The sequence below is a fragment of the Pinus tabuliformis genome, chromosome 5_1 (genome assembly GCF_031772625.1).
Source record: "Pinus tabuliformis cultivar Carrire ecotype Pingquan chromosome 5_1, CPIR1, whole genome shotgun sequence".
Classification (NCBI taxonomy): domain Eukaryota; kingdom Viridiplantae; phylum Streptophyta; class Pinopsida; order Pinales; family Pinaceae; genus Pinus; species Pinus tabuliformis.
In genome coordinates this window covers 725,442,581-725,470,159 of record NC_142305.1, presented here as the reverse complement: position 1 = coordinate 725,470,159, position 27,579 = coordinate 725,442,581, and the positions used below count along the sequence as shown (strand labels likewise).

The window sequence follows — 27,579 nt, the reverse complement described above, 5'->3', positions numbered from 1 at the left end:
ATGATCCGAACAAAGAAAGAGTTAAACGATCGAGCATTGCATAATGAGGATGAAATGCCTACCCAGCAATTGTGTGCTTTATCCATATAGATAAAAGAATATCGGGAAAATATAGTCATCATGACACAGGATCATTGCCAAAGAATTAGTTCTTATACAATTGATAAGATGATCACTACAGATCTATATATTATCATAATATGGAATGGATCAGTTAATCTGTCTTAAATTCTTGATTAGGCGATCCGAATACGTCGGATTAACCGGGATGATTGAGGATTTCCTAAAATAAGAGGAAGTTGTAAAAAATGTCCTTTCGTCTTTCCGGGGGGGGGATTGAATCATTACCTTATTTATTATCTATTTATTTCCGAAAGATTGAACTGTTCGTACCCGAACAAAAAGAATTCGTTTCGTAAGGAAGTTGCTATTGACTCATTTTATTAATTAGAACCAAGAGATCTCATAGGAAAGATGGCCGAGCGGTTCAAGGCGTAGCATTGGAACTGCTATGTAGGCTTCTGCTTACCGAGGGTTCGAATCCCTCTCTTTCCGTATCTTCGCCCTACTATCTATTTTCTTCTCATCCATTGTTTTTCCAATCTATTGAATCCCAATAGGACTATTTCCTAATTCCAGGATCAATCTACCTCTATTTGTAATAGAGAAAATAGAACGAACATCGGTTCGTGGTATGGGAAAAGTAAAGACTATTTTAAGAAGCAATAAAAAAAAAGTATCGCGGATAACAAGTAACGTACGTAAGGATTATAAAATGTCTCCTTCGGGGAAGGGAAAAAGAAGGGAGAAGAACATAATTTCCAGATGCCCAGCAACCAACCCACCCCTCTCTTTCATTTCATTCTCGATTCAAGCTTGACGGGAATAATACTCTACGACCAGCAATTCATTAATCTTCAAATTGATCCATTTACTATCTATTATTTGATTGATGAATCCTTTATATTGTAAGGAATGAAAAGTCAAATGATTTGGCAATTTATCCCTCTGGAACAGATCTATATTCTTCTTAATGATAGCTCTCAATCTTTGTTGATCTCTTATAGTAATCACATCTTGAGGTTTGCAAGGGTAACTTGGTATATCTACCATATGGTCATTGACCCGGATATGTCCATGATTCACTAATTGTCTAGCTCCGGGAATGGTGGGAGCCATACCCAATCGAAAAAGAATATTATCCAAACGCATTTCAAGTAATTGCAATAGGACCTGACCCGTTGAGCCTTTGGCTCTTCTAGCAATACGAACATATTTCAGCAATTGTCGCTCTGTTAGTCCGTAATGAAAACGCAATTTCTGTTTTTCTTCTAGCCGGATACGATATTGAGATATTTTCCTGGAAGAAGACCGGTTCATAGAATCCTTTCTGTTTTTGGGTCTTTTACTAGTGAGACCTGGTAAAGTTTTCAGACGACGTATTATTTTTAAACGAGGTCCCCGATAACGGGACATAGAAACTCCTTATTCAATTAACAAATAGTGCTAGAAAGAAGAAAGAATAGTATAACCCGTATGAGTACTACTGGAATTCTTTTATATGGAAAACGAAGATCTTTCTCCAATTTGTTATTGATCCTAATAGCTCCAATCATTTCATTCATCCCGTTCCTAGTTGGGAGTAAATGATCATGGCATGACGGACCCGACGAACGATCGTAAGAGTATTCTCCATTCCATCTTGATCCTAACAAAACTTTGTGGATTATGGAAATGAGAGGAACGGAACGGAACGGAAAAGAGCCAGCTATCGGGATCGAACCGATGACCATCGCATTACAAGTGCGATGCTCTAACCTCTGAGCTAAGCAGGCTCGATGGAATATCACTCCCCATTTCATTGGGGTGAGATCCATAGATTCCTTTGGAATCCTAACGATTATAGCGCGAATCAGATTCAATGACGCAATCCAGATTACGATTACAACGGAACATTGTTTGAATGTAGATTCTTTCAAGGGAAAGAAAGGAGAAGTAAGGGTCAATTGATATCGATCGTTTTACTCACTCTTCCAAATCGACTAGGGGAGGATAATAACATTGCATTTCAAATGGATAAATAATATAATGATTCCCAGTCATATTCGATTGGGGTAGAGATAGAGAAGGGGAGAGAAGGGGAGTAGGGGAGTAGGGGAGGATATTTCTCCCACCCAATATTGAGCAAATATCCAATGAATAATGCTGATGGATATTACATAATAGGATTAGATCAAGGTATGATCTTGTTCTTCGAGAAGGGGATATGGCGGAATTGGTAGACGCTACGGACTTGATCGAATTGAGCCTTGGTATGGAAACCTACCAAGTGATAGCTTCCAAATCCAGGGAACCCTGGGATATTTTGAATGGGTAATCCTGAGCCAAATCCGGTTCATGAAGACAATGTTTCTTCTCCTAAGATAGGAAGGGGATAGGTGCAGAGACTCAATGGAAGCTATTCTAACGAATGAATCTCATTTGGTCCAATACTGTAGTTACTGTAGTTATAGAACGATCTATTTACACCTCAAAAATGGAGAGAGATGTTATATAACATCAGACAAAACTGGCGATCAGAACTCGTTCCAAGCATTTTATTCATAAGATAGATGCCAGATTCGAGTTGAAGTACTGATTTGACATTAAGTAATCCAATTATGAACTTATCTACTCTAGATGAATAATTTAATTATTTTTTGGAATAAATGGTTGGACGAGGATAAAGATAGAGTCCAATTCTACATGTCAATGTAAACAACAATGCAAATTGCAGTAGGAGGAAAATCCGTTGGCTTTATAGACCGTGAGGGTTCAAGTCCCTCTATCCCCACCCAGGTTCGTTCCCGAACGGACTGATCTATCTTCTCCAATTCCATTGGTTCGAATCCATTCTAATTTCTCGATTCTTTTACCTCGCTATTTTTTTTTCATGAAGAGAAGAAATTAGAACATGAATCTTTTCATCCATCTTATGACCAGTTGAGTTGATCTGTTAATAAGCTGATCATATGATCAATTGATTTTGTGATATATGATCTACATAGATTAGATCATTTTGAAATTATTCAATTGCAGTCCATTTTTATCATATTAGTGACTTCCAGATCGAAAATAATAAAGATCATTCTAAAAACTAGTAAAAATACCTTTTTACTTCTTTTTAGTTGACACAAGTTAAAACCCTGTACCAGGATGATCCACAGGGAAGAGCCGGGATAGCTCAGTTGGTAGAGCAGAGGACTGAAAATCCTCGTGCCACCAGTTCAAATCTGGTTCCTGGCAAGATGTAAATATCCATGTCTCCATATCCATCTATCTAAATCTATTCTATCTAGATGTATATCTACATACGGAGACACCCCGATCAAAATAGATAGATGGATCAATCTGTTCTCTCCCTCTTCTTTGCTCATATTGTCCCTCTCTGTCCGTTCCAATTGAATCACGATACTCTGTACATATAAAAAAGTAGGATCGAGAACTCAGAAGTCAAGATTTGACGGTGGGACTGATAATTCGGCACTAGTCGGAATCTATTCATCCTATTCCATCCGAATCGAAATGGGATAGATTATCCCAATGATAGATCTATAATTGCAGAGTTGAAGTAGATCCAAACGTTGCAGAGGGTATCTCGAAAGTAGATTCGAATTGAGGTTCATAAGATTGATGTAATAACTTTTGACCATAGTTTCTAGTATGAATACTGGATCCAATATGATGATCCCTATGATTTATAGTGAAATATTTTATTCTTTCCTTGTTGGAGTTCGGGCCTCATATATCCATCGAACTATCTTTTCTTTCACGAAGTTTCGTTATAGCATCTATAATAGCCTCTGGTTCAGGTGGGCAATCTGGCGAATAGACATCCACAGGAATTAACTTATCTACTTTGCGAACGGTACTATAATAATCTGTACCAAACATTTCTCTGTGATAGTACATGCTCCAGGGCAACTACATATTTTGGTTCCGCATTTGAAATATCACTACAGAAGGAGCCTTTTTCATGGTCACAGTCCCCGCTGTTATAATGAGGTAAGCTCGTCTAGGTCCAGATCTTGGTACCGGACCGTAACGATCGGAGTCGAATCGCGAATCTATTAATGAAGCGAATTTGATGAAACCACAATTAATACTGTAAAGGAGCGTTCATAAACTGGAGAGTCTGGCCCAATTCGTTCGACAGATCGTTTGGGGTAGTTTAAATATCTGGATTCAAAATTGTTTGATCGAGTAAAGGTAACTTCATAGGATTCATCATTGGCTTTATGTCATTTTGTACTTCCCTCCCCCACTCGGAAATTAAGGACCATTCCAATGTTCCTCTTCGCCACGCATGGACTGAACCAACGATGAAAATAAGCACGAGAATTGAAGCTCCTATAAATGCAGATATACCCTGTATACTAGAACTCATAGCCCATAGAGAAAGGGAGACTGTTCCAACATCAAGAACAACAAGAACTGGAGCGAACATATAATGATCTTAGATCGGATCCAAGTATCTTCCCATTGGTTCGATACTTGATTCGTAACTAGTAGTCCGGTTCTTGACCAATGGGAGCCAAAGCTCTGGAAATAAAGGATGCAAGAATAGGTAGGAATGAGACTATATATTAATGAAAATATCCAGCCAGAAAGTATTATATTAGGGAAATAGGAACATGAATATACTCCTTTGAAATAGATCAAATTCTTATATTTTTACGTCAACTTCTTCATTATTATCCCACCCACCATGAGTGGAAGACCAAAGGACCGAACAATAAATACAATCAATTCTAATTGATTCACATATTTTGTTTCGTCCATGGCTTATTATCAAATTAATTCAATGAAATGAAATGTTATTTGAATGTCTATTGAGAATATTTGACATGAATCAAGTATGAGAGAAAGAATGTAAATGGGTCCCAATCCCGAACTACCCAATTTTAGATCTGAGTCTATACTCATATTATAGAATGAATATGTTGATGATCTTTATCCAGCATCCATGGCTGAATGGTTAAAGCGCCCAACTCATAATTGGCGAACTCGCGGGTTCAATTCCTGCTGGATGCAGGGGAACTGCACATATCCATTATTGATGGAATGGGAAGAAGTATGAAGAATAACACCAAACAATACAATTGAAGCATACCAAGCCTTTCAATAAAATGAATGAAAGGCTTGGTATGCTTCAATTAAGCAATACACGATAACAATCCATCAGAGTATTATCCACCTATTGAAATAGATTCAACAGCGGCTAGATCCAGAGGAAAGTTGTGAGCATTACGTTCGTGCATAACTTCCATACCTAAACTATGATATATCTGTATAATTAAATTGGTATATGATCCGATATAATAATAGCTACAGGCTTTACGGGAAAAAAAAGAAGAAAAGGAGGGAAAAAATTTATGGATGAAGTGAAATATCCAGTACTTACGGAGAAAAGTATTCGTCTATTGGAAAGGAACCAATATACTTTTAACGTCGATTCGCAATCGAACAAAACAAAGATTAAAAATTGGATTGAAAATTTCTTCGATGTTAAAGTAATAGCTATGAACAGCTATCGCCTCCCTGAAAAAGGAGGAAAGAGAGTGTCAATGATAGGACATCCAATACGTTGTAAACGTGTGATTATTACACTTAGAACCGGTGATTCTATTCCACTCTTTTCAGAACAATAAGATTTCAAATTTGAAACTAAATGGCCATCCGTTCATATAGAATTTTAACTCCGGATACACGCAATAGATCTGTATCAGGTTTCGATGGAAGAGTGCAGTTGGACCCGCAGAAGAAATTGACCTCTGGACAACATCATTGTGGGAAAGGTCGTAATGGAAGAGGAATTATTACCGCAAGACACAGGGGAGGGGGTCACAAGCGTCTGTATCGTCAAATTGATTTTCGACGGAATAAGGAACACATATCAGGAGAAATTGTAACCATAGAATACGACCCTAATAGAAGTGCATACATTTGCAAGGTGCATTACAAGAATGGCGATAAGATGTATATTCTGCATCCCAGAGGGGTCATGATTGGAGATACTATTCTTTCTGGTCCAAAAGCTCCTATATCAATAGGAAATGCCCTACCTCTGAGTGCGGTTTGAATTATTAATTTACGTGATCGGAAGCAACCGATTGGGTTTACAGCGAAACCTATAAATCTATCACTGATCCAACTAGGACACTTTTACGGGACGAACCCCAAAGGGAAACTGAGGATAAATGACAGCAGGTGATTGGATTCAAAAATTGTTCATATCGGATCATTGGTTCCGAAGATATAATAATATGGAGAGGACCTGATTGTTTGTCCGAAGCATGAACAAAATGGGATAGAGGCACCCTCTAAAAAGACAAGTTACTCACATTTGATCTGATGGTCAGAGGCGGATTCGGAGCTGGACAGTGGTAGTAATTCCCAAAATAAAAAGATGGGGAGAGGAAAAAAGTAAAAAGAGAGAGAAGAGAAAAAGATGTTTAATATGCCTCCTACGTTATCCATAACATACGAAAGTATTAGCGTAATTTGATAAAGTCATTCATTCTGAATGCTACATAAAGAATATAAGCCAGATGATGGAATAGAGAGACCTAGGATGTAGAGAATCGGGACATAGAGAATACAATAGATGCTCCTTCTCATCTCGATTATATTTATTCAATATATGTGAATATAATATACATCCAGAAAGCTGTATGCCCTGAGAGAGGCTTGTACAGTTTGGGAAGGGATTTTTATTCATCGGAATAAGAGTCTACTTCAACCAATATGCCCTTAGGCACGGCTATACACAACATAGAAATAACACTTGGAAAGGGTGGACAATTGGCTAGAGCGGCAGGTGCTGTAGCAGAACTGATCGCAAAAGAAGATCGATCGGCCACATTAAGATTACCATCTGGAGAAGTTCGTTTAATATCTGAGAACTGCTCAGCCACAATTGGACAAGTGGGTAATATCACTGCAAACAATAGAAGTTTCGGTAAAGCCGGAGCTAAACGTTGGTTGGGTAAGCGTTCTGAGGTAAGAGGAGTAGCTATGAACCCTGTAGACCATCCTCATGGAGGTGGGGAAGGAAGAACCCCAATTGGCAGGAAAAAACCTGTGACCCCCTGGGGCTATAGTGCACTTGGAAAGAAAAGTCGGAAGAGAAATAGATACAGTGATGCTTCAATCCTTCGTCGACGTGAGTAAGAATGGTTGGATATCCATAAAAAAAAAAGGAAAGAAAGGTAATTGATCATGGCACGTTCACTGAAAAAAAATCCTTTTGTGGCTAATCATTCATTGAGGAAAATTAAAAATCTAAACATAAAAGAAGAAAAGAAGATAATAGTTACTTGGTCCCGGGCATCCGTCATTGTACCCGCAATGATCGGTCATACAATTGCTGTTCATAATGGGAGGGAACATTTACCCATTTATGTAACAGATCGTATGGTAGACCACAAATTGGGGGAATTTGCACCTACCCTACTTTTTCAGGGACATGCAAGAAACGATAAGAAATCTCGTCGTTAATTGAGAAAGACTTGTCATTCATTAGGGAGGATGGAGTCAATGGGAAATAATAGTCCAGGTCCAGAGATACGAGCTTTGGCGAGAAATATACGTATGTCTGCTCATAAAGCGCGTAGAGTAATTAATCAAATTCGTGGTCGTTCATATGGACAAGCACTTATGATATTGGAACTGATGCCTTATGGGGCCTGTTATCCCATATCACAATTAATTCATTCTGCGGCGGCGAATGCAAATCACAATATGGGTTTGAACAAAGCCAATTTACTCGTTGGTAGAGTCGAAGTGAATGAGGGTGCTGTTTTTAAAAGGATTCAACCTAGAGCTCAGGGACGCGGTTATCCAATACAGAAACCCACTTGTCATATAACTATTGTATCGGAGGAAATCTCCAGATCGAATGATCCGATTATGTCAATAGAATCCCGAAAAAAAGGATATGTATGGCGCAGAAAATAAATCCACTTGGTTTTAGACTTGGTGTAACTCAAAATGAGCGTTCCCATTGGTTCGCACAACAAAGGAATTATTCCAAAGATCTCCGAGAAGATCAAAAAATACGTACTTGCATTGAAAACTATGTACGAACGCATATAAAGAGCTCCTCGAATTATGGAGGAATTGCACGTGTAGAGATTCGCAGAAAGATCGATTTGATTAAGGTCAAAATCTATATTGGATTTCCCAACTTGTTGTTAATAGAAGGTAGGGGTCAAGGAATTGAAAAATTAAGAAACGATGTACTAAATATGCTCGATTCTGTGGACCGAAAACTTCACATTGCTATAGAAAAAGTTGCGAAACCCTATAGAAAACCTAATATTCTTGCAGAGTATATTGCCCTACAACTAGAGAAGAGAGTTCCATTCAGAAAAACAATGAAGAAAGCTATTGAACTGGCTGAACGGGAAGAGGTAGAAGGTATTCAGATCCAAATTGCAGGACGTCTCGATGGAAAGGAAATTGCCCGGGTCGAATGGGACAGGGGAGGTAGGGTTCCCCTACAGACAATTCGGGCTAGGATTGATTATTGTTATTATCCGGTTAAAACCATCTATGGAGTTTTAGGGATAAAAATTTGGATTTTAGAAGAGTAGGAATAATTGGTCTTTTTTTTCCAATCTGCCCGATCATGGATCATCAATTCTATCAGATCGAATAGAAATTAGATTTACCATTTTGGAACCGTGCTATGCTTAGTGTGCGACTCGTTGGAATCGAGCTTTTCATTCTTTTCCGAAGTTATGTTATGGAGAACTCGAAATAAGAACGGATTGGTCTCTATAAATAAACTAGAGACTAACTCATTGCTTCATATTGCCAAGATCCAATAACTATGGGTAGATACTATCACCTCGTAAATACTTTCTTCCAGGAGAGAAAAAATGTTTGATCTCTCGTGAAGCGAGAAAGGTGTTTGGTAATGCGGAAAAAGAAGAAAAAGGAGAAATATTCTCCCAATATTGTATGGTTCATTAACTACCCTCCAAAAAGCAGTGTGATAAAGCATAAGAATCATCCTGATTCATTCAAGCAAGATTGAAGGAATTCAGTTTATGAAGGAGAAAGAGCTTCGGGTCAATGGAAACTAAGGAAATTGATTCCGTAACAGATGAAAAGAAAGCTCCATTGCGGAGGGAAGACCTGGGCATTTAGATAGAAGCTATGGAACGATGGAACCTATGACTGCATAAGATCATATAGGAATCTTAATCATTCATTGGATAGGATGGCGAAATAAACCAAAAACCAATTAATCTCATTGGAGTCTATAGGTAAGTCGACCCCATGGAGCAAATACTGGAAGAGTAAATATTCGCCTGTGAAATTCTTTATTAAGACATTGGATGGAAATTTAAGAGTTATTCGTCCTGTAAATTAGATTCTATATACAATATGTGTAATGCATAGATATAGACTCATTTATCTACACATTGATTATTCACGAGGAGCCGGATGAGAAGAAACTTTCATGTCCGGTTCTGGATTAGAGATGGGATCAAAATACTATTAACCATCGACTATAACCCAAAAAGAACAAAATTTCGTAAACAACATAGGGGAAGAATGAAAGGAGTATCTTACCGCGGCAATCGCATTTGTTTCGGTAGATTCGCTCTTCAAGCACTTGAACCCGCTTGGATCACATCTGGGCAGATAGAAGCCGGACGAAGAACGATTAATCGTTATGCCCGTCGTGGCGGAAAAATATGGGTACGTATATTTCCCGACAAACCTATTACAATGAGACCTGCAGAAACACGTATGGGTTCCGGGAAAGGATCTCCCGAATATTGGGTATCTGTCATCAGACCAGGTCGAATACTTTATGAAATGGGCGGAGTATCCGAAACCGTCGCTAGAGCAGCTGCTAGAATAGCTGCATACAAAATGCCTATACGTACTCAATTTGTTACTACTTAACCCAACCCATCCATACAGAATCAAAGAGTTATTTCTGGTGGAAGAAGATTACTAGTTCGTAAGAACTCTTCCTTTTTTTTTCATGTTATCTGCCGAGGTAAAAAATATTTTGGAGGAAAAATGATTCAGTCTCAAACTTATTTGAATATAGCGGATAACAGTGGAGCCCGAAAAATAATGTGTATTCGAGTTCTAGGAGCAAGTAATCGTAAATGCGCTCATATAGGTGATGTTATCATTGCTATAATTAAAGAAGCAGTACCTAACATGCCCCTGGAAAAATCGGAAGTAGTTAGAGCCGTAGTTATACGCACCTGTAAAGAATTTGAACGTGACAATGGAATGATGATACGATCTGATGACAATGCAGCCGTTGTCATTGATCAGGAAGGAAATCCAAAAGGAACTCGAGTTTTTGGTCCGGTTGCTCAGGAATTGAGACAATTGAATTTCACGAAAATAGTTTCATTGGCTCCCGAAGTATTATAAGTACTGATAGATCTTGTAAGAATCTTTGACTTAAGGTTCATCAAATGGTACATGGATCAATTAAATTCATTGCACCTCAGGCATATTCCTCAAAGAAGATCGAACATGCCTTTTATATCGAGACCAGGAATTCCTAAGAATTCGTTCGTCATGGGTAACGATACTATTACCAATCTAATTACTTCTATAAGAAACGCTGACATGGTAGAAAAAGGAACGGTTCGAGTAACAGCTACTAATATTACCAAGAACATTGGAAGGATCCTTTTACGAGAAGGTTTTATAGAAGATGTTAGGGAACATCAGGAAGGCCAAAAATATTTTTTGATATCGACTTCAAAATATCGGAGAAGGAAGAAAAGGACATATATGACCACGTCAAAGCGTACCAGCAAACCTGGTTTGAGAATTTATTCTAATTATCGAGAAATTCCAAAAGTTCTAGGTGGAATGGGGATCGTAATTCTTTCTACTTCCCAAGGAATTTTGACGGATCGAGAAGCTCGACAGAAAAAAATTGGAGGAGAAATTTTATGTTATGTATGGTAATTAATCCAAATGTTGTCCAAAAATATTTATTCTGTAAGATATCCCCATAGTATGAAAAGTCGTAGCAAGTCGAGACACCATTCATCTTCATCCAAGCACGTTAGTCAAGTTTTTGAATCAAAAGAGGAGGAGATTCGATGAAGAAACAGAATCTGATCCATGCGGAAGGTTTGGTTACTGAATCACTCCCCAACGGTATGTTTCGAGTTCTGACAGATAATGGATGTCAGATTCTGACTCATATTTCGGGTAGGATTCGACGTAATTCCGTACGAATACTACCAGGAGATAGGGTCAAGGTCGAATTAAGTGCTTATGATTTAACCAAAGGACGTATAATATATAGACTTAGCAACAAATCTTCAAACGATTGAATCACCTTTTGAACATCCGATAGGGATCGAGAATCACAGATGAAACAGACTCTCTGTCTCAGGAAACAAAATGTAATATGAGCAAATTGGAGGGTCACAAATATGAAAATTCGTGCTTCTATTCGTAGAATTTGTGGAAAATGTCGACCAATTCGTAGACGGAAACGAGTTATGATAATTTGTTCTAATCCGAGACATAAGCAAAAACAGGGGTAATCCTCTTCTATATCAATTAATGGATCTAGTGGTAAAATAGATTTCGATATGCATTTTTCGAACTGAACTCATAATGATTAATATGTCAAAAACTATAAAAAGAATTGGTTCACGTAGGAATGAACATCGAGTACTCAAAGGAGTTATTTACGTTCAAGCAAGTTTTAACAATACCATAGTGACTGCTACAGATGTACGGGGACAAGTTCTTTCTTGGTCTTCTGCTGGTGCCTGTGGATTCAAAGGTACAAGGAGAGGTACACCATTTGCTGCCCAGACTGCAGCAGAAAATGTTATTCGTGCATTAATGGATCGGGGTATGGAACGAGTAGAAGTTATGATAAGTGGCCCTGGTCGAGGGAGAGATACAGCATTACGAACCATTCGTAGAAGTGGCATACTATTAAGTTTTGTACGTGACGTAACCCCTATGCCACATAATGGATGTAGACCTCCCAAAAAGAGACGTGTGTAAGAATTGAATGAATTTCAAGAGAAAGAAATGATTTAATGATCTGATCAAATATTCTTGGTATGATTCGAGATGAAATCTCAGTCTCTATTCAGACACTACGATGGAAATGCATCGAATCCAGAGCATACAGTAAGCGTCTTCATTATGGCCGTTTTGCTCTATCCCCGCTCCGCAAAGGTCGAGCCGATACAATAGGCATCGCAATGCGAAGAGCTTTACTTGGAGAAGTAGAAGGAACATGTATCACACGTGTAAAATTAGAGAACATAAAACATGAATATTCCGCGATAATAGGTATTGAAGAATCAGTACATGACATTTTGATGAATCTAAAAGAAATTGTATTTAGAAGTGACTCGTACGGAATCCGAGAAGCTTCTATTTATATTGTTGGACCCAGAAATGTAACTGCTCAAGATATCATATTACCCCCTTCTGTGAAAATAATTGATACTACACAACATATAGCTAGACTTACTAAATCAATTACTTCTGATATCAGATTACAAATTGAAAAAAATCGCGGATATATTATACATAGTCCAAATAATTATCAGGACGGAATTTTTCCTATAGATGCTGTTTTTATGCCTGTTCGCGATGCGAATTATAGTATTCATTCCTATGGGAGCGGAAATGAAATACGAGAAGTCCTTTTCCTGGAAATATGGACGAATGGGGGGTTAACTCCTAGGGAGGCACTTTACGAAGCTTCTCGAAATTTGATCGACTTATTTATTCCCTTCCTGCATGGAGAGGAACAGAACATCGATGGAATGAACAATAAAAAAGGGTCTAATATGCTTCCCTTCCCCCTTTCGCACGTATTGACTGATACGGGGGAAACGAAAGAAAAAATAGCATTTCAACTTATTTTCATTGACCAATTAGAGTTACCCCCCAAAACCTATAACTCCCTCAGAAGAGCCAATATACATACATTATTGGACCTCTTAAATTACAGTCGAGAAGATCTAATGAGAATTGAACACTTCGGGAAGGAATCTGTCGAACAGGTATTGGAAGTTCTACAAAAACTTTTTGCAATTGATCCACCCAGGAATTAGTTTCGGGTTCATAAAATGGTTGGTTTCATTTCATCTCTTCATTTCCTTTACCCAAGTTCTTTTGGAGAGTCTTGAGAATCTTTGACATATCTCTCTTTCGTGGAATATTCGAAAGAAATATCTGACAAGATGGGTATATCTAGGGAGATATAATTTGTCTTAAAGCAACTACTCCCTAGATATATGAATAAAAAAATTGAAATATTTTTATATTCGACAGTTGGATCAAATTGGATTGGAAAAGACCTAAAGTTAAAGATTCATCAATAGGCAACGCTGCCCCAATACCTAACCAAAGGGCTACTGCAGTACCGATCAAGGATACTGTTGTAGCTACTGGACGACGAAATGGATTCTGAAATTGATTCACATTCTCTAGAAAAGGCACCGTCAATGATCCCGCGGGTACTGAGCCCATTAAAAGGACACCTAATAATTTGTTAGGTACTGTACGAAGTATTTGGAATACAGGGAAAAAATACCATTCGGGCAATATCTCCAAAGGAGTTGCAAATGGATTTGCTGGTTCACCAATCATTGATGGTTCTAGAACCGCTAAACCTATTGTACATGCAATAGTACCTAAAATTACTACTGGAAAAATATATGAAAGATCATTGGGCCAAGCGGGCTCTCCATAATAATTATGTCCCATACCTTTAGCTAATTTAGCCCTTAATACAGGATCATTTAGGTCAGGTTTCTTTGTTATTGGGATAAGTAGATCTTTATGGATCTATCCCCCGAAAGAACCGGACATGCCAATTTTTATCATCCGGCTCGAACAATAACTGGAGGAAGTATATATCACTTATTTTTTCCCGTGATGGAAGACGAATTGGAAAAATAGGAACTAATAATGTCTATGATCATCCATCATTGGTCATTTTATTATTCCAGTTAAATGCTCATGACCCAAGTAAGCTCACAAATTCGATCATGATCGATATGCCTTTTGGACCATCTTAGTCCTTGTAATTTGTGTTTATCACCACGAATAGACCTCAAAAGTTTTTTAGCATACAAGGTATTGACTTGTTATTGATCCGGCCTCTCTCCTTCCTTAGATCCCTTCTTTCACTCCAATAGTTTTCCCATCGAAATGGATGCAAGGGAAATGGATGCATTTTCACACTATGAAAAGGAGAAGTAAAGTCATATAGTCCAATTATTGAATATATGAAAATATTGTCCCATTGTCCGGATCTCACGGAGCCCTTCCTGATTCGGATTCGATCATAGAAAGAATTCTCTTGGAACGGAACAAACTGACCAATGCCTTTCCACCCAGGTGCTAAACTTCCTATTTCTGATAAGGAAATTGGGACAGAGACACATTTTATCAGAAATATTTATGTGGTAGATCGGAGAAAGTATCTGCATGGCCTAATCAATAGTTCAAGTCACACACTCCCATAATCCATCTTCTCCGTCTGAGAATCTACTCCAATTATTTGTTTGTATTGGATGAATAATACTCCAAAATCGAAAGGAGAAATCCGAGGACCGTATTTTCTATGGATATTTCCATTTTTGAATAATAAATATTCCTGGCGATGATATATTACTGTCGTTATTCGGAACGATAAGTTATGAATAGTTATTTTCAATCTATCTTTCCTCTCTATAAAGGACCTGGAATACCCTGCTTACGGATCATTAGAAAGTGCATTGGCATAAATACAGCAGTAAGAAGGGGTAATATGAAAGTGTGTAAACTATAAAAACGAGTCAAGGTAGATTGACCCACACTAACACTTCCGCGTAATAATTCTACCAGAGGAGATCCTATTACAGGAATAGCCTCAGGCACACCAGTCACAATTTTCACTGCCCAATAACCAATTTGATCCCAGGGCAAAGAATAACCAGTTACACCGAAGGATACGGTCAACACAGCCAAAATTACACCTGTGACCCAAGTTAATTCACGGGGTTTTTTGAATCCACCTGTGAGATAAACACGGAATACGTGCAGGATCATCATTAGAACCATCATACTTGCCGACCATCGATGAATTGATCGGATTAACCAACCAAAGTTAACTTCGGTCATTAGGTATTGAACAGAGGCAAAAGCTTCTGTAACGGTCGGACGATAGTAAAAAGTCATAGCAAAACCAGTAGCTACTTGTACTAAAAAACAAGTAAGTGTGATCCCCCCTAGACAATAAAATATATTGACATGAGGAGGAACATATTTACTGGTGATATCATCCGCAATCGCCTGAATCTCGAGACGCTCTTCGAACCGATCGTATACTTTATTGAGATAGGTAAACTGAAATTCCCCCTCTGAAAACCGTACATGAGAATTTCCCTTCATACGGCTTGAACAAGAACACGCAAATGCTTTTGGACACGAATAAATAAATTTTGGAAAAGAGATACTTGAGGGTTCGTTGCCTGACCGGCTGGAGAAATGAAGATCATTCGAAACAATCCAGCATTTCTATTAGAAGACTCTATAGTGCCAAAATTTCAAAAAGTGCCAAAATTTCAAAAAGTGCCAAAATTTCAAGTCGGCTCATCCCTATGATAAATCACTATAGGCCCTTTGAACGATCTTTTACCCTATTCGTGTGATCAGTTCCCTAGAAAAGAACTAATATAGACGATTTATAGGAATTATCTTGTCGAGATCTCAATAGATGAATCAATCCAAACCTCAGATTTCAATTAGACCCCGATGATTTTATCAAATCCCCAAAAGGTTCTCTGGGTAATAACCTTTTCATTTTCGCTCATTCGACGAAATATGCTAACTAAGAGAAATCAGATACTATATCATTCTTTGGTCATAATCAGCATAATTATGAGAGGGGATATTTCCTTCGATTTATTATAGGAAATACCTCTTTCAATTTCTTTATTGGAAGTCTGGTGACGAGGAAATGATAGGTACAAACCATAGTTCAGATCTTCCGGAACATATCTATGATAGACCTCGTGCTCTAGAGATTCAATATTCTAGAAATTAAATATCCAACGAGGTAGGACCATCTTGATGAAGATAACAGATCGGTCTTCTGTACTATAAATATGGATCGATTTCAACAAGTCGCACACCCATATTCCAAAAATCCTTAGAGAAAAGTAATTACACGATCAAACTATTGGAACAAGATAAGCTAAAAACTCAAAGCCACTATTTGGTCTGGGTTTGAATCCCTCAGTTCTTTTTTTTTCTTCAAGAGCTCACCAGGTGAATTTTGGAGTTCCTCAGCCCCAACTAACCGGAATCCCATCCAATAAAACGGAAGAATTATAAATCTCCAAGATAATAGATAGGAATACTGCAAATAGAGCCATTGCAAAACCCATAAGAGGAGTAGTTCCCCATCCAGGAGCTACTTTACCATATTCTGAATTAAGCGGTTTTAAGGTCGTTCCTACAAGGGTTTCTTTTGGCGTGGTTTTGGAAGTATCATCAATGGTCTGTGTAGCCATAGAAACTATTGTATTGGTTGAGATCTGTTAACTTTGTTATTATATGGTAAACATACCATGATATTGGGATCACCTAATAATGGAAACTGCAACCTTAGTCACCATCTCCATATCTTGTTTACTTGTAAGCTTTACTGGTTATGCCCTATACACCGCCTTTGGGCAACCCTCTAAACAACTTAGGGATCCTTTTGAGGATCACGAGGACTAATTGAAAGAATGACCTTCCCTATAGGGAAGGTCATTCTTTCTTTGATGGGAGAGAAAGAATGACGATTTGGAGAAGCAAAATTATTTTCCCCCTTTAGTCGGAAGTTTGGGTGGTTCTCGGAAGAAAATAGCGAAAAAGATTATCCCTAGGGTCGATACCAACAGGAATGTATAAACCAATGCTTCCATAGATTTGATTTGATCGTAATTTACAATTATGGAGATAGCTTTCGTACTAATATTTATTAGAGAAGAGATAGGAGCAATATCATACCACTTGTCTTTTAGTAGTTGGATCTCCCAGTTTTTGGAATGCTCCAAATTCTATTCGATCATCCAGATCCGAGTCGATACCAGCAAAAACATCTCTGAATAAGGTCCTAGCACCATGCCAAATGTGTCCAGAAAAGAAAAGGAGAGCAAATGTAGCATGTCCAAAAGTAAACCAACCCCTTGGACTACTACGAAAAACACCATCAGATTTTAGAGTAGCACGATCTAATTCAAAAATTTCACCTAATTGAGCACGTCTAGCGTATTTTTTAACTATAGCAGGATCACCAAAACTGACCCTGTCAAGTCCACCACCATAGAACTCAACAGTTACACCTACTTGTTCAACACTATACTTTGATTCTGCCCTCCTAAAAGGAACATCGGCTTTCACAATTCCTTCTTTGTCCACCAGAACTACTGGAAATGTTTCGAAAAAGGTAGGCATACGACGTACAAAAAGCTCATTTCCCTCCTTATCTTTGAAGATAGGGTGTCCTAACCAACCAACAGCTATTCCATCTCCATTGTCCATTGCACCTGCTCTGAATAACCCCCCCTTAGCTGGATTATTACCAATGTAATCATAAAAAGCGAGTTTCTCGGGAATTTTGGACCAAGCTTCTGATAGGCTTAAATTTTCGGCCAGACCGGCACGAACCCGTCGATCTATTTCTTGTTGGAAGTATCCCTGATCCCACTGGTAACGAGTGGGACCGAATAATTCGACCGGAGTAGTTGCGGAGCCATACCACATGGTCCCAGCAACAATGAAAGCTGCAAAAAACACAGCAGCAATACTGCTGGATAGGACCGTTTCAATATTCCCCATGCGTAATCCTACGTATAAACGTTGGGGAGGACGAACACTGAGATGGAATAGACCTGCTAATATACCCAAAATACCCGCTGCTATATGATGAGAAGCTATTCCTCCTGGAACAAAAGGATCAAAACCTTCAGCTCCCCATGCTGGATCCACTGGTTGTATTTTTCCAGTTAGTCCATAAGGATCAGACACCCATATCCCAGGACCATACAAACCCGTTACATGAAATGCTCCAAATCCGAAACAAGCTACTCCTGAGAGGAATAAATGAATTCCAAATACTTTTGGCAAATCTAAACAACGTTTTCCCGTACGTTCATCACAGAATATGTCCAGATCCCAATATACCCAATGCCAGATAGCTGCCAAAAAGCACAGGCCAGAAAACACGATATGTGCCACGGCCACACCTTCATAACTCCAAATACCGGGATTAATTACAGTTTCTCCGGTGATGTTCCATCCACTCCATGAATCCTTTATTCCCAAACGAGTCATAAAAGGTATAACGAACATACCTTGTCTCCACATTGGATCAAGAACAGGATCGGATGGATCAAAAACTGCTAATTCGTACAGAGTCATTGAACCAGCCCAACCAGCAACTAGAGCTGTATGCATTATATGTACAGAAATTAACCGTCCAGGATCATTCAATACGACGGTATGAACGCGATACCAAGGCAAACCCATGCAAACACCCCTTTATCGGAAAAAGTAGACACTATGTAACTTTCTCACATTGGATTGGAAGAGATCATGTTATCGAGCTAGACCCGGATCATCTCGAAAGTGAACATCTATTCACTTGGACATTGCTAATGATGGAACAGGTTTGAAACAATTTTGTTCATACATAATAGCAGGGAGAGACAAAGATATTTTATCGTTTGTATGTACCAATACACAATGTAGGGATTGGTCCCATTTATATTGATAAAAAAAGAGGAAAGAAACGAGATATTCTAATCCTTCCATTCGTTCATGAACGATACCTTTGCAATTTATGGACTAAGTCAGATATAATTTTTGATGAAAAAATATCATTTTTCTACTAAAGAGTGGAGCTATTACTGTTCCATAAACAGTAATACTTTACTGCACTGCGGGAAAAAAATAAAATACTGAGTTCAAATGCTCAGTCAAAATGATAACTTTATCATTTTGTGCTATGCAATGAAAAAAAAAGGTCAAAATAGGAAGTCTCTAGGTTAATGGGCCTTTTCCGTTCCGTAGAAAGATTCGGGGTTATTCGTTTTCAGGATCAATAGTGGACGAACGGAGAGAGAGGGATTCGAACCCTCGGTACGGATGATCCGTACTACGGATTAGCAATCCGCCGCTTTGGTCCGCTCAGCCATCTCTCCAAGATGGAAGAGTTCATGTGTAACAAAATGAATGGTGGAGTAAAGGTGTATATCATAGTATGTACAGATTGTATCGGCAATATAATGAATATTGCGATTATTCAGTTGGATAAAGAACAATCCAGTCAATCGTATTGTTCATTTCGTTAAAAATAGTTCTGTATGACTGATTTTTTCTGCTTTTCTTGGCCTGGCCATCGGCCAGGCCAAGAAAAGCAGAAAAAATCAGCAGTCATACAGTGCTTGACCTAATTTGATAGCTAGAATAGCTGTAAAAGCAAGAAAAAGCTATCAAAAATTTAAGCTCTACCATATCTTCATTTGATTAAATGCGTTACATGGATAGTCCATTTCTCTCCAATATCATTATCTAGATATTGAAGGGACTCTATTGTTCATTTTATCATGAGAAGTCAAGGTATTCTAGTATCTAATTATCATGATCGATAATCAGTATACAGAACTATAACTAATGAACAATACGATTGACTATATCCTATATCGCAATATTCATAATTCTGTACATACTATGATATACACCTTTACTCCACCATTCATTTTGTTACACATGAACTCTTCCATCTTGGAGAGATGGCTGAGCGGACCAAAGCGGCGGATTGCTAATCCGTAGTACGGATCATCCGTACCGAGGGTTCGAATCCCTCTCTCTCCGTTCGTCACTATTGATCCTGAAAACGAATAACCCCGAATCTTTCTACGGAACGGAAAAGGCCCATTAACCTAGAGACTTCCTATTTTGACCTTTTTTTTTCATTGCATAGCACAAAATGATAAAGTTATCATTTTGACTGAGCATTTGAACTCAGTATTTTATTTTTTTCCCGCAGTGCAGTAAAGTATTACTGTTTATGGAACAGTAATAGCTCCACTCTTTAGTAGAAAAATGATATTTTTTCATCAAAAATTATATCTGACTTAGTCCATAAATTGCAAAGGTATCGTTCATGAACGAATGGAAGGATTAGAATATCTCGTTTCTTTCCTCTTTTTTTATCAATATAAATGGGACCAATCCCTACATTGTGTATTGGTACATACAAACGATAAAATATCTTTGTCTCTCCCTGCTATTATGTATGAACAAAATTGTTTCAAACCTGTTCCATCATTAGCAATGTCCAAGTGAATAGATGTTCACTTTCGAGATGATCCGGGTCTAGCTCGATAACATGATCTCTTCCAATCCAATGTGAGAAAGTTACATAGTGTCTACTTTTTCCGATAAAGGGGTGTTTGCATGGGTTTGCCTTGGTATCGCGTTCATACCGTCGTATTGAATGATCCTGGACGGTTAATTTCTGTACATATAATGCATACAGCTCTAGTTGCTGGTTGGGCTGGTTCAATGACTCTGTACGAATTAGCAGTTTTTGATCCATCCGATCCTGTTCTTGATCCAATGTGGAGACAAGGTATGTTCGTTATACCTTTTATGACTCGTTTGGGAATAAAGGATTCATGGAGTGGATGGAACATCACCGGAGAAACTGTAATTAATCCCGGTATTTGGAGTTATGAAGGTGTGGCCGTGGCACATATCGTGTTTTCTGGCCTGTGCTTTTTGGCAGCTATCTGGCATTGGGTATATTGGGATCTGGACATATTCTGTGATGAACGTACGGGAAAACGTTGTTTAGATTTGCCAAAAGTATTTGGAATTCATTTATTCCTCTCAGGAGTAGCTTGTTTCGGATTTGGAGCATTTCATGTAACGGGTTTGTATGGTCCTGGGATATGGGTGTCTGATCCTTATGGACTAACTGGAAAAATACAACCAGTGGATCCAGCATGGGGAGCTGAAGGTTTTGATCCTTTTGTTCCAGGAGGAATAGCTTCTCATCATATAGCAGCGGGTATTTTGGGTATATTAGCAGGTCTATTCCATCTCAGTGTTCGTCCTCCCCAACGTTTATACGTAGGATTACGCATGGGGAATATTGAAACGGTCCTATCCAGCAGTATTGCTGCTGTGTTTTTTGCAGCTTTCATTGTTGCTGGGACCATGTGGTATGGCTCCGCAACTACTCCGGTCGAATTATTCGGTCCCACTCGTTACCAGTGGGATCAGGGATACTTCCAACAAGAAATAGATCGACGGGTTCGTGCCGGTCTGGCCGAAAATTTAAGCCTATCAGAAGCTTGGTCCAAAATTCCCGAGAAACTCGCTTTTTATGATTACATTGGTAATAATCCAGCTAAGGGGGGGTTATTCAGAGCAGGTGCAATGGACAATGGAGATGGAATAGCTGTTGGTTGGTTAGGACACCCTATCTTCAAAGATAAGGAGGGAAATGAGCTTTTTGTACGTCGTATGCCTACCTTTTTCGAAACATTTCCAGTAGTTCTGGTGGACAAAGAAGGAATTGTGAAAGCCGATGTTCCTTTTAGGAGGGCAGAATCAAAGTATAGTGTTGAACAAGTAGGTGTAACTGTTGAGTTCTATGGTGGTGGACTTGACAGGGTCAGTTTTGGTGATCCTGCTATAGTTAAAAAATACGCTAGACGTGCTCAATTAGGTGAAATTTTTGAATTAGATCGTGCTACTCTAAAATCTGATGGTGTTTTTCGTAGTAGTCCAAGGGGTTGGTTTACTTTTGGACATGCTACATTTGCTCTCCTTTTCTTTTCTGGACACATTTGGCATGGTGCTAGGACCTTATTCAGAGATGTTTTTGCTGGTATCGACTCGGATCTGGATGATCGAATAGAATTTGGAGCATTCCAAAAACTGGGAGATCCAACTACTAAAAGACAAGTGGTATGATATTGCTCCTATCTCTTCTCTAATAAATATTAGTACGAAAGCTATCTCCATAATTGTAAATTACGATCAAATCAAATCTATGGAAGCATTGGTTTATACATTCCTGTTGGTATCGACCCTAGGGATAATCTTTTTCGCTATTTTCTTCCGAGAACCACCCAAACTTCCGACTAAAGGGGGAAAATAATTTTGCTTCTCCAAATCGTCATTCTTTCTCTCCCATCAAAGAAAGAATGACCTTCCCTATAGGGAAGGTCATTCTTTCAATTAGTCCTCGTGATCCTCAAAAGGATCCCTAAGTTGTTTAGAGGGTTGCCCAAAGGCGGTGTATAGGGCATAACCAGTAAAGCTTACAAGTAAACAAGATATGGAGATGGTGACTAAGGTTGCAGTTTCCATTATTAGGTGATCCCAATATCATGGTATGTTTACCATATAATAACAAAGTTAACAGATCTCAACCAATACAATAGTTTCTATGGCTACACAGACCATTGATGATACTTCCAAAACCACGCCAAAAGAAACCCTTGTAGGAACGACCTTAAAACCGCTTAATTCAGAATATGGTAAAGTAGCTCCTGGATGGGGAACTACTCCTCTTATGGGTTTTGCAATGGCTCTATTTGCAGTATTCCTATCTATTATCTTGGAGATTTATAATTCTTCCGTTTTATTGGATGGGATTCCGGTTAGTTGGGGCTGAGGAACTCCAAAATTCACCTGGTGAGCTCTTGAAGAAAAAAAAAGAACTGAGGGATTCAAACCCAGACCAAATAGTGGCTTTGAGTTTTTAGCTTATCTTGTTCCAATAGTTTGATCGTGTAATTACTTTTCTCTAAGGATTTTTGGAATATGGGTGTGCGACTTGTTGAAATCGATCCATATTTATAGTACAGAAGACCGATCTGTTATCTTCATCAAGATGGTCCTACCTCGTTGGATATTTAATTTCTAGAATATTGAATCTCTAGAGCACGAGGTCTATCATAGATATGTTCCGGAAGATCTGAACTATGGTTTGTACCTATCATTTCCTCGTCACCAGACTTCCAATAAAGAAATTGAAAGAGGTATTTCCTATAATAAATCGAAGGAAATATCCCCTCTCATAATTATGCTGATTATGACCAAAGAATGATATAGTATCTGATTTCTCTTAGTTAGCATATTTCGTCGAATGAGCGAAAATGAAAAGGTTATTACCCAGAGAACCTTTTGGGGATTTGATAAAATCATCGGGGTCTAATTGAAATCTGAGGTTTGGATTGATTCATCTATTGAGATCTCGACAAGATAATTCCTATAAATCGTCTATATTAGTTCTTTTCTAGGGAACTGATCACACGAATAGGGTAAAAGATCGTTCAAAGGGCCTATAGTGATTTATCATAGGGATGAGCCGACTTGAAATTTTGGCACTTTTTGAAATTTTGGCACTTTTTGAAATTTTGGCACTATAGAGTCTTCTAATAGAAATGCTGGATTGTTTCGAATGATCTTCATTTCTCCAGCCGGTCAGGCAACGAACCCTCAAGTATCTCTTTTCCAAAATTTATTTATTCGTGTCCAAAAGCATTTGCGTGTTCTTGTTCAAGCCGTATGAAGGGAAATTCTCATGTACGGTTTTCAGAGGGGGAATTTCAGTTTACCTATCTCAATAAAGTATACGATCGGTTCGAAGAGCGTCTCGAGATTCAGGCGATTGCGGATGATATCACCAGTAAATATGTTCCTCCTCATGTCAATATATTTTATTGTCTAGGGGGGATCACACTTACTTGTTTTTTAGTACAAGTAGCTACTGGTTTTGCTATGACTTTTTACTATCGTCCGACCGTTACAGAAGCTTTTGCCTCTGTTCAATACCTAATGACCGAAGTTAACTTTGGTTGGTTAATCCGATCAATTCATCGATGGTCGGCAAGTATGATGGTTCTAATGATGATCCTGCACGTATTCCGTGTTTATCTCACAGGTGGATTCAAAAAACCCCGTGAATTAACTTGGGTCACAGGTGTAATTTTGGCTGTGTTGACCGTATCCTTCGGTGTAACTGGTTATTCTTTGCCCTGGGATCAAATTGGTTATTGGGCAGTGAAAATTGTGACTGGTGTGCCTGAGGCTATTCCTGTAATAGGATCTCCTCTGGTAGAATTATTACGCGGAAGTGTTAGTGTGGGTCAATCTACCTTGACTCGTTTTTATAGTTTACACACTTTCATATTACCCCTTCTTACTGCTGTATTTATGCCAATGCACTTTCTAATGATCCGTAAGCAGGGTATTCCAGGTCCTTTATAGAGAGGAAAGATAGATTGAAAATAACTATTCATAACTTATCGTTCCGAATAACGACAGTAATATATCATCGCCAGGAATATTTATTATTCAAAAATGGAAATATCCATAGAAAATACGGTCCTCGGATTTCTCCTTTCGATTTTGGAGTATTATTCATCCAATACAAACAAATAATTGGAGTAGATTCTCAGACGGAGAAGATGGATTATGGGAGTGTGTGACTTGAACTATTGATTAGGCCATGCAGATACTTTCTCCGATCTACCACATAAATATTTCTGATAAAATGTGTCTCTGTCCCAATTTCCTTATCAGAAATAGGAAGTTTAGCACCTGGGTGGAAAGGCATTGGTCAGTTTGTTCCGTTCCAAGAGAATTCTTTCTATGATCGAATCCGAATCAGGAAGGGCTCCGTGAGATCCGGACAATGGGACAATATTTTCATATATTCAATAATTGGACTATATGACTTTACTTCTCCTTTTCATAGTGTGAAAATGCATCCATTTCCCTTGCATCCATTTCGATGGGAAAACTATTGGAGTGAAAGAAGGGATCTAAGGAAGGAGAGAGGCCGGATCAATAACAAGTCAATACCTTGTATGCTAAAAAACTTTTGAGGTCTATTCGTGGTGATAAACACAAATTACAAGGACTAAGATGGTCCAAAAGGCATATCGATCATGATCGAATTTGTGAGCTTACTTGGGTCATGAGCATTTAACTGGAATAATAAAATGACCAATGATGGATGATCATAGACATTATTAGTTCCTATTTTTCCAATTCGTCTTCCATCACGGGAAAAAATAAGTGATATATACTTCCTCCAGTTATTGTTCGAGCCGGATGATAAAAATTGGCATGTCCGGTTCTTTCGGGGGATAGATCCATAAAGATCTACTTATCCCAATAACAAAGAAACCTGACCTAAATGATCCTGTATTAAGGGCTAAATTAGCTAAAGGTATGGGACATAATTATTATGGAGAGCCCGCTTGGCCCAATGATCTTTCATATATTTTTCCAGTAGTAATTTTAGGTACTATTGCATGTACAATAGGTTTAGCGGTTCTAGAACCATCAATGATTGGTGAACCAGCAAATCCATTTGCAACTCCTTTGGAGATATTGCCCGAATGGTATTTTTTCCCTGTATTCCAAATACTTCGTACAGTACCTAACAAATTATTAGGTGTCCTTTTAATGGGCTCAGTACCCGCGGGATCATTGACGGTGCCTTTTCTAGAGAATGTGAATCAATTTCAGAATCCATTTCGTCGTCCAGTAGCTACAACAGTATCCTTGATCGGTACTGCAGTAGCCCTTTGGTTAGGTATTGGGGCAGCGTTGCCTATTGATGAATCTTTAACTTTAGGTCTTTTCCAATCCAATTTGATCCAACTGTCGAATATAAAAATATTTCAATTTTTTTATTCATATATCTAGGGAGTAGTTGCTTTAAGACAAATTATATCTCCCTAGATATACCCATCTTGTCAGATATTTCTTTCGAATATTCCACGAAAGAGAGATATGTCAAAGATTCTCAAGACTCTCCAAAAGAACTTGGGTAAAGGAAATGAAGAGATGAAATGAAACCAACCATTTTATGAACCCGAAACTAATTCCTGGGTGGATCAATTGCAAAAAGTTTTTGTAGAACTTCCAATACCTGTTCGACAGATTCCTTCCCGAAGTGTTCAATTCTCATTAGATCTTCTCGACTGTAATTTAAGAGGTCCAATAATGTATGTATATTGGCTCTTCTGAGGGAGTTATAGGTTTTGGGGGGTAACTCTAATTGGTCAATGAAAATAAGTTGAAATGCTATTTTTTCTTTCGTTTCCCCCGTATCAGTCAATACGTGCGAAAGGGGGAAGGGAAGCATATTAGACCCTTTTTTATTGTTCATTCCATCGATGTTCTGTTCCTCTCCATGCAGGAAGGGAATAAATAAGTCGATCAAATTTCGAGAAGCTTCGTAAAGTGCCTCCCTAGGAGTTAACCCCCCATTCGTCCATATTTCCAGGAAAAGGACTTCTCGTATTTCATTTCCGCTCCCATAGGAATGAATACTATAATTCGCATCGCGAACAGGCATAAAAACAGCATCTATAGGAAAAATTCCGTCCTGATAATTATTTGGACTATGTATAATATATCCGCGATTTTTTTCAATTTGTAATCTGATATCAGAAGTAATTGATTTAGTAAGTCTAGCTATATGTTGTGTAGTATCAATTATTTTCACAGAAGGGGGTAATATGATATCTTGAGCAGTTACATTTCTGGGTCCAACAATATAAATAGAAGCTTCTCGGATTCCGTACGAGTCACTTCTAAATACAATTTCTTTTAGATTCATCAAAATGTCATGTACTGATTCTTCAATACCTATTATCGCGGAATATTCATGTTTTATGTTCTCTAATTTTACACGTGTGATACATGTTCCTTCTACTTCTCCAAGTAAAGCTCTTCGCATTGCGATGCCTATTGTATCGGCTCGACCTTTGCGGAGCGGGGATAGAGCAAAACGGCCATAATGAAGACGCTTACTGTATGCTCTGGATTCGATGCATTTCCATCGTAGTGTCTGAATAGAGACTGAGATTTCATCTCGAATCATACCAAGAATATTTGATCAGATCATTAAATCATTTCTTTCTCTTGAAATTCATTCAATTCTTACACACGTCTCTTTTTGGGAGGTCTACATCCATTATGTGGCATAGGGGTTACGTCACGTACAAAACTTAATAGTATGCCACTTCTACGAATGGTTCGTAATGCTGTATCTCTCCCTCGACCAGGGCCACTTATCATAACTTCTACTCGTTCCATACCCCGATCCATTAATGCACGAATAACATTTTCTGCTGCAGTCTGGGCAGCAAATGGTGTACCTCTCCTTGTACCTTTGAATCCACAGGCACCAGCAGAAGACCAAGAAAGAACTTGTCCCCGTACATCTGTAGCAGTCACTATGGTATTGTTAAAACTTGCTTGAACGTAAATAACTCCTTTGAGTACTCGATGTTCATTCCTACGTGAACCAATTCTTTTTATAGTTTTTGACATATTAATCATTATGAGTTCAGTTCGAAAAATGCATATCGAAATCTATTTTACCACTAGATCCATTAATTGATATAGAAGAGGATTACCCCTGTTTTTGCTTATGTCTCGGATTAGAACAAATTATCATAACTCGTTTCCGTCTAC

At 38.4% G+C, this 27,579-nt stretch overlaps 1 protein-coding gene and 3 non-coding genes across 4 annotated transcripts; 3 read left to right on the top strand and 1 right to left on the bottom strand.

The window, feature by feature from the left end:
- Positions 1-468: 468 nt before the first annotated feature.
- TRNAS-GGA (transfer RNA serine (anticodon GGA)) lies at positions 469-555 on the top strand. Its single transcript has one exon. It is a non-coding gene; the product is annotated as a tRNA-Ser (tRNA).
- A 1,207-nt stretch (positions 556-1,762) lies between these two features.
- On the bottom strand, positions 1,763-1,835 carry TRNAT-UGU (transfer RNA threonine (anticodon UGU)). The gene has a single exon. It is a non-coding gene; the product is annotated as a tRNA-Thr (tRNA).
- A 1,377-nt stretch (positions 1,836-3,212) lies between these two features.
- TRNAF-GAA (transfer RNA phenylalanine (anticodon GAA)) lies at positions 3,213-3,285 on the top strand. The gene has a single exon. It is a non-coding gene; the product is annotated as a tRNA-Phe (tRNA).
- Positions 3,286-20,324: 17,039 nt separating this feature from the next.
- LOC149166981 (photosystem II CP47 reaction center protein) lies at positions 20,325-22,481 on the top strand. The gene is made up of 2 exons (XM_089432833.1): positions 20,325-22,251; positions 22,302-22,481. Exon 1 carries the CDS (start codon positions 20,521-20,523, stop codon positions 22,045-22,047), a length of 1,527 nt encoding a protein of 508 aa, XP_089288959.1. The 5' UTR covers positions 20,325-20,520; the 3' UTR covers positions 22,048-22,251; positions 22,302-22,481.
- The last annotated feature ends 5,098 nt before the right edge of the window (positions 22,482-27,579 follow it).

Excerpts from the sequence above, each read along its gene's own strand:
- LOC149166981 (XM_089432833.1), top strand. The coding sequence starts at position 20,521 with ATGGGTTTGCCTTGGTATCGCGTTCATACCGTCGTATTGAATGATCCT.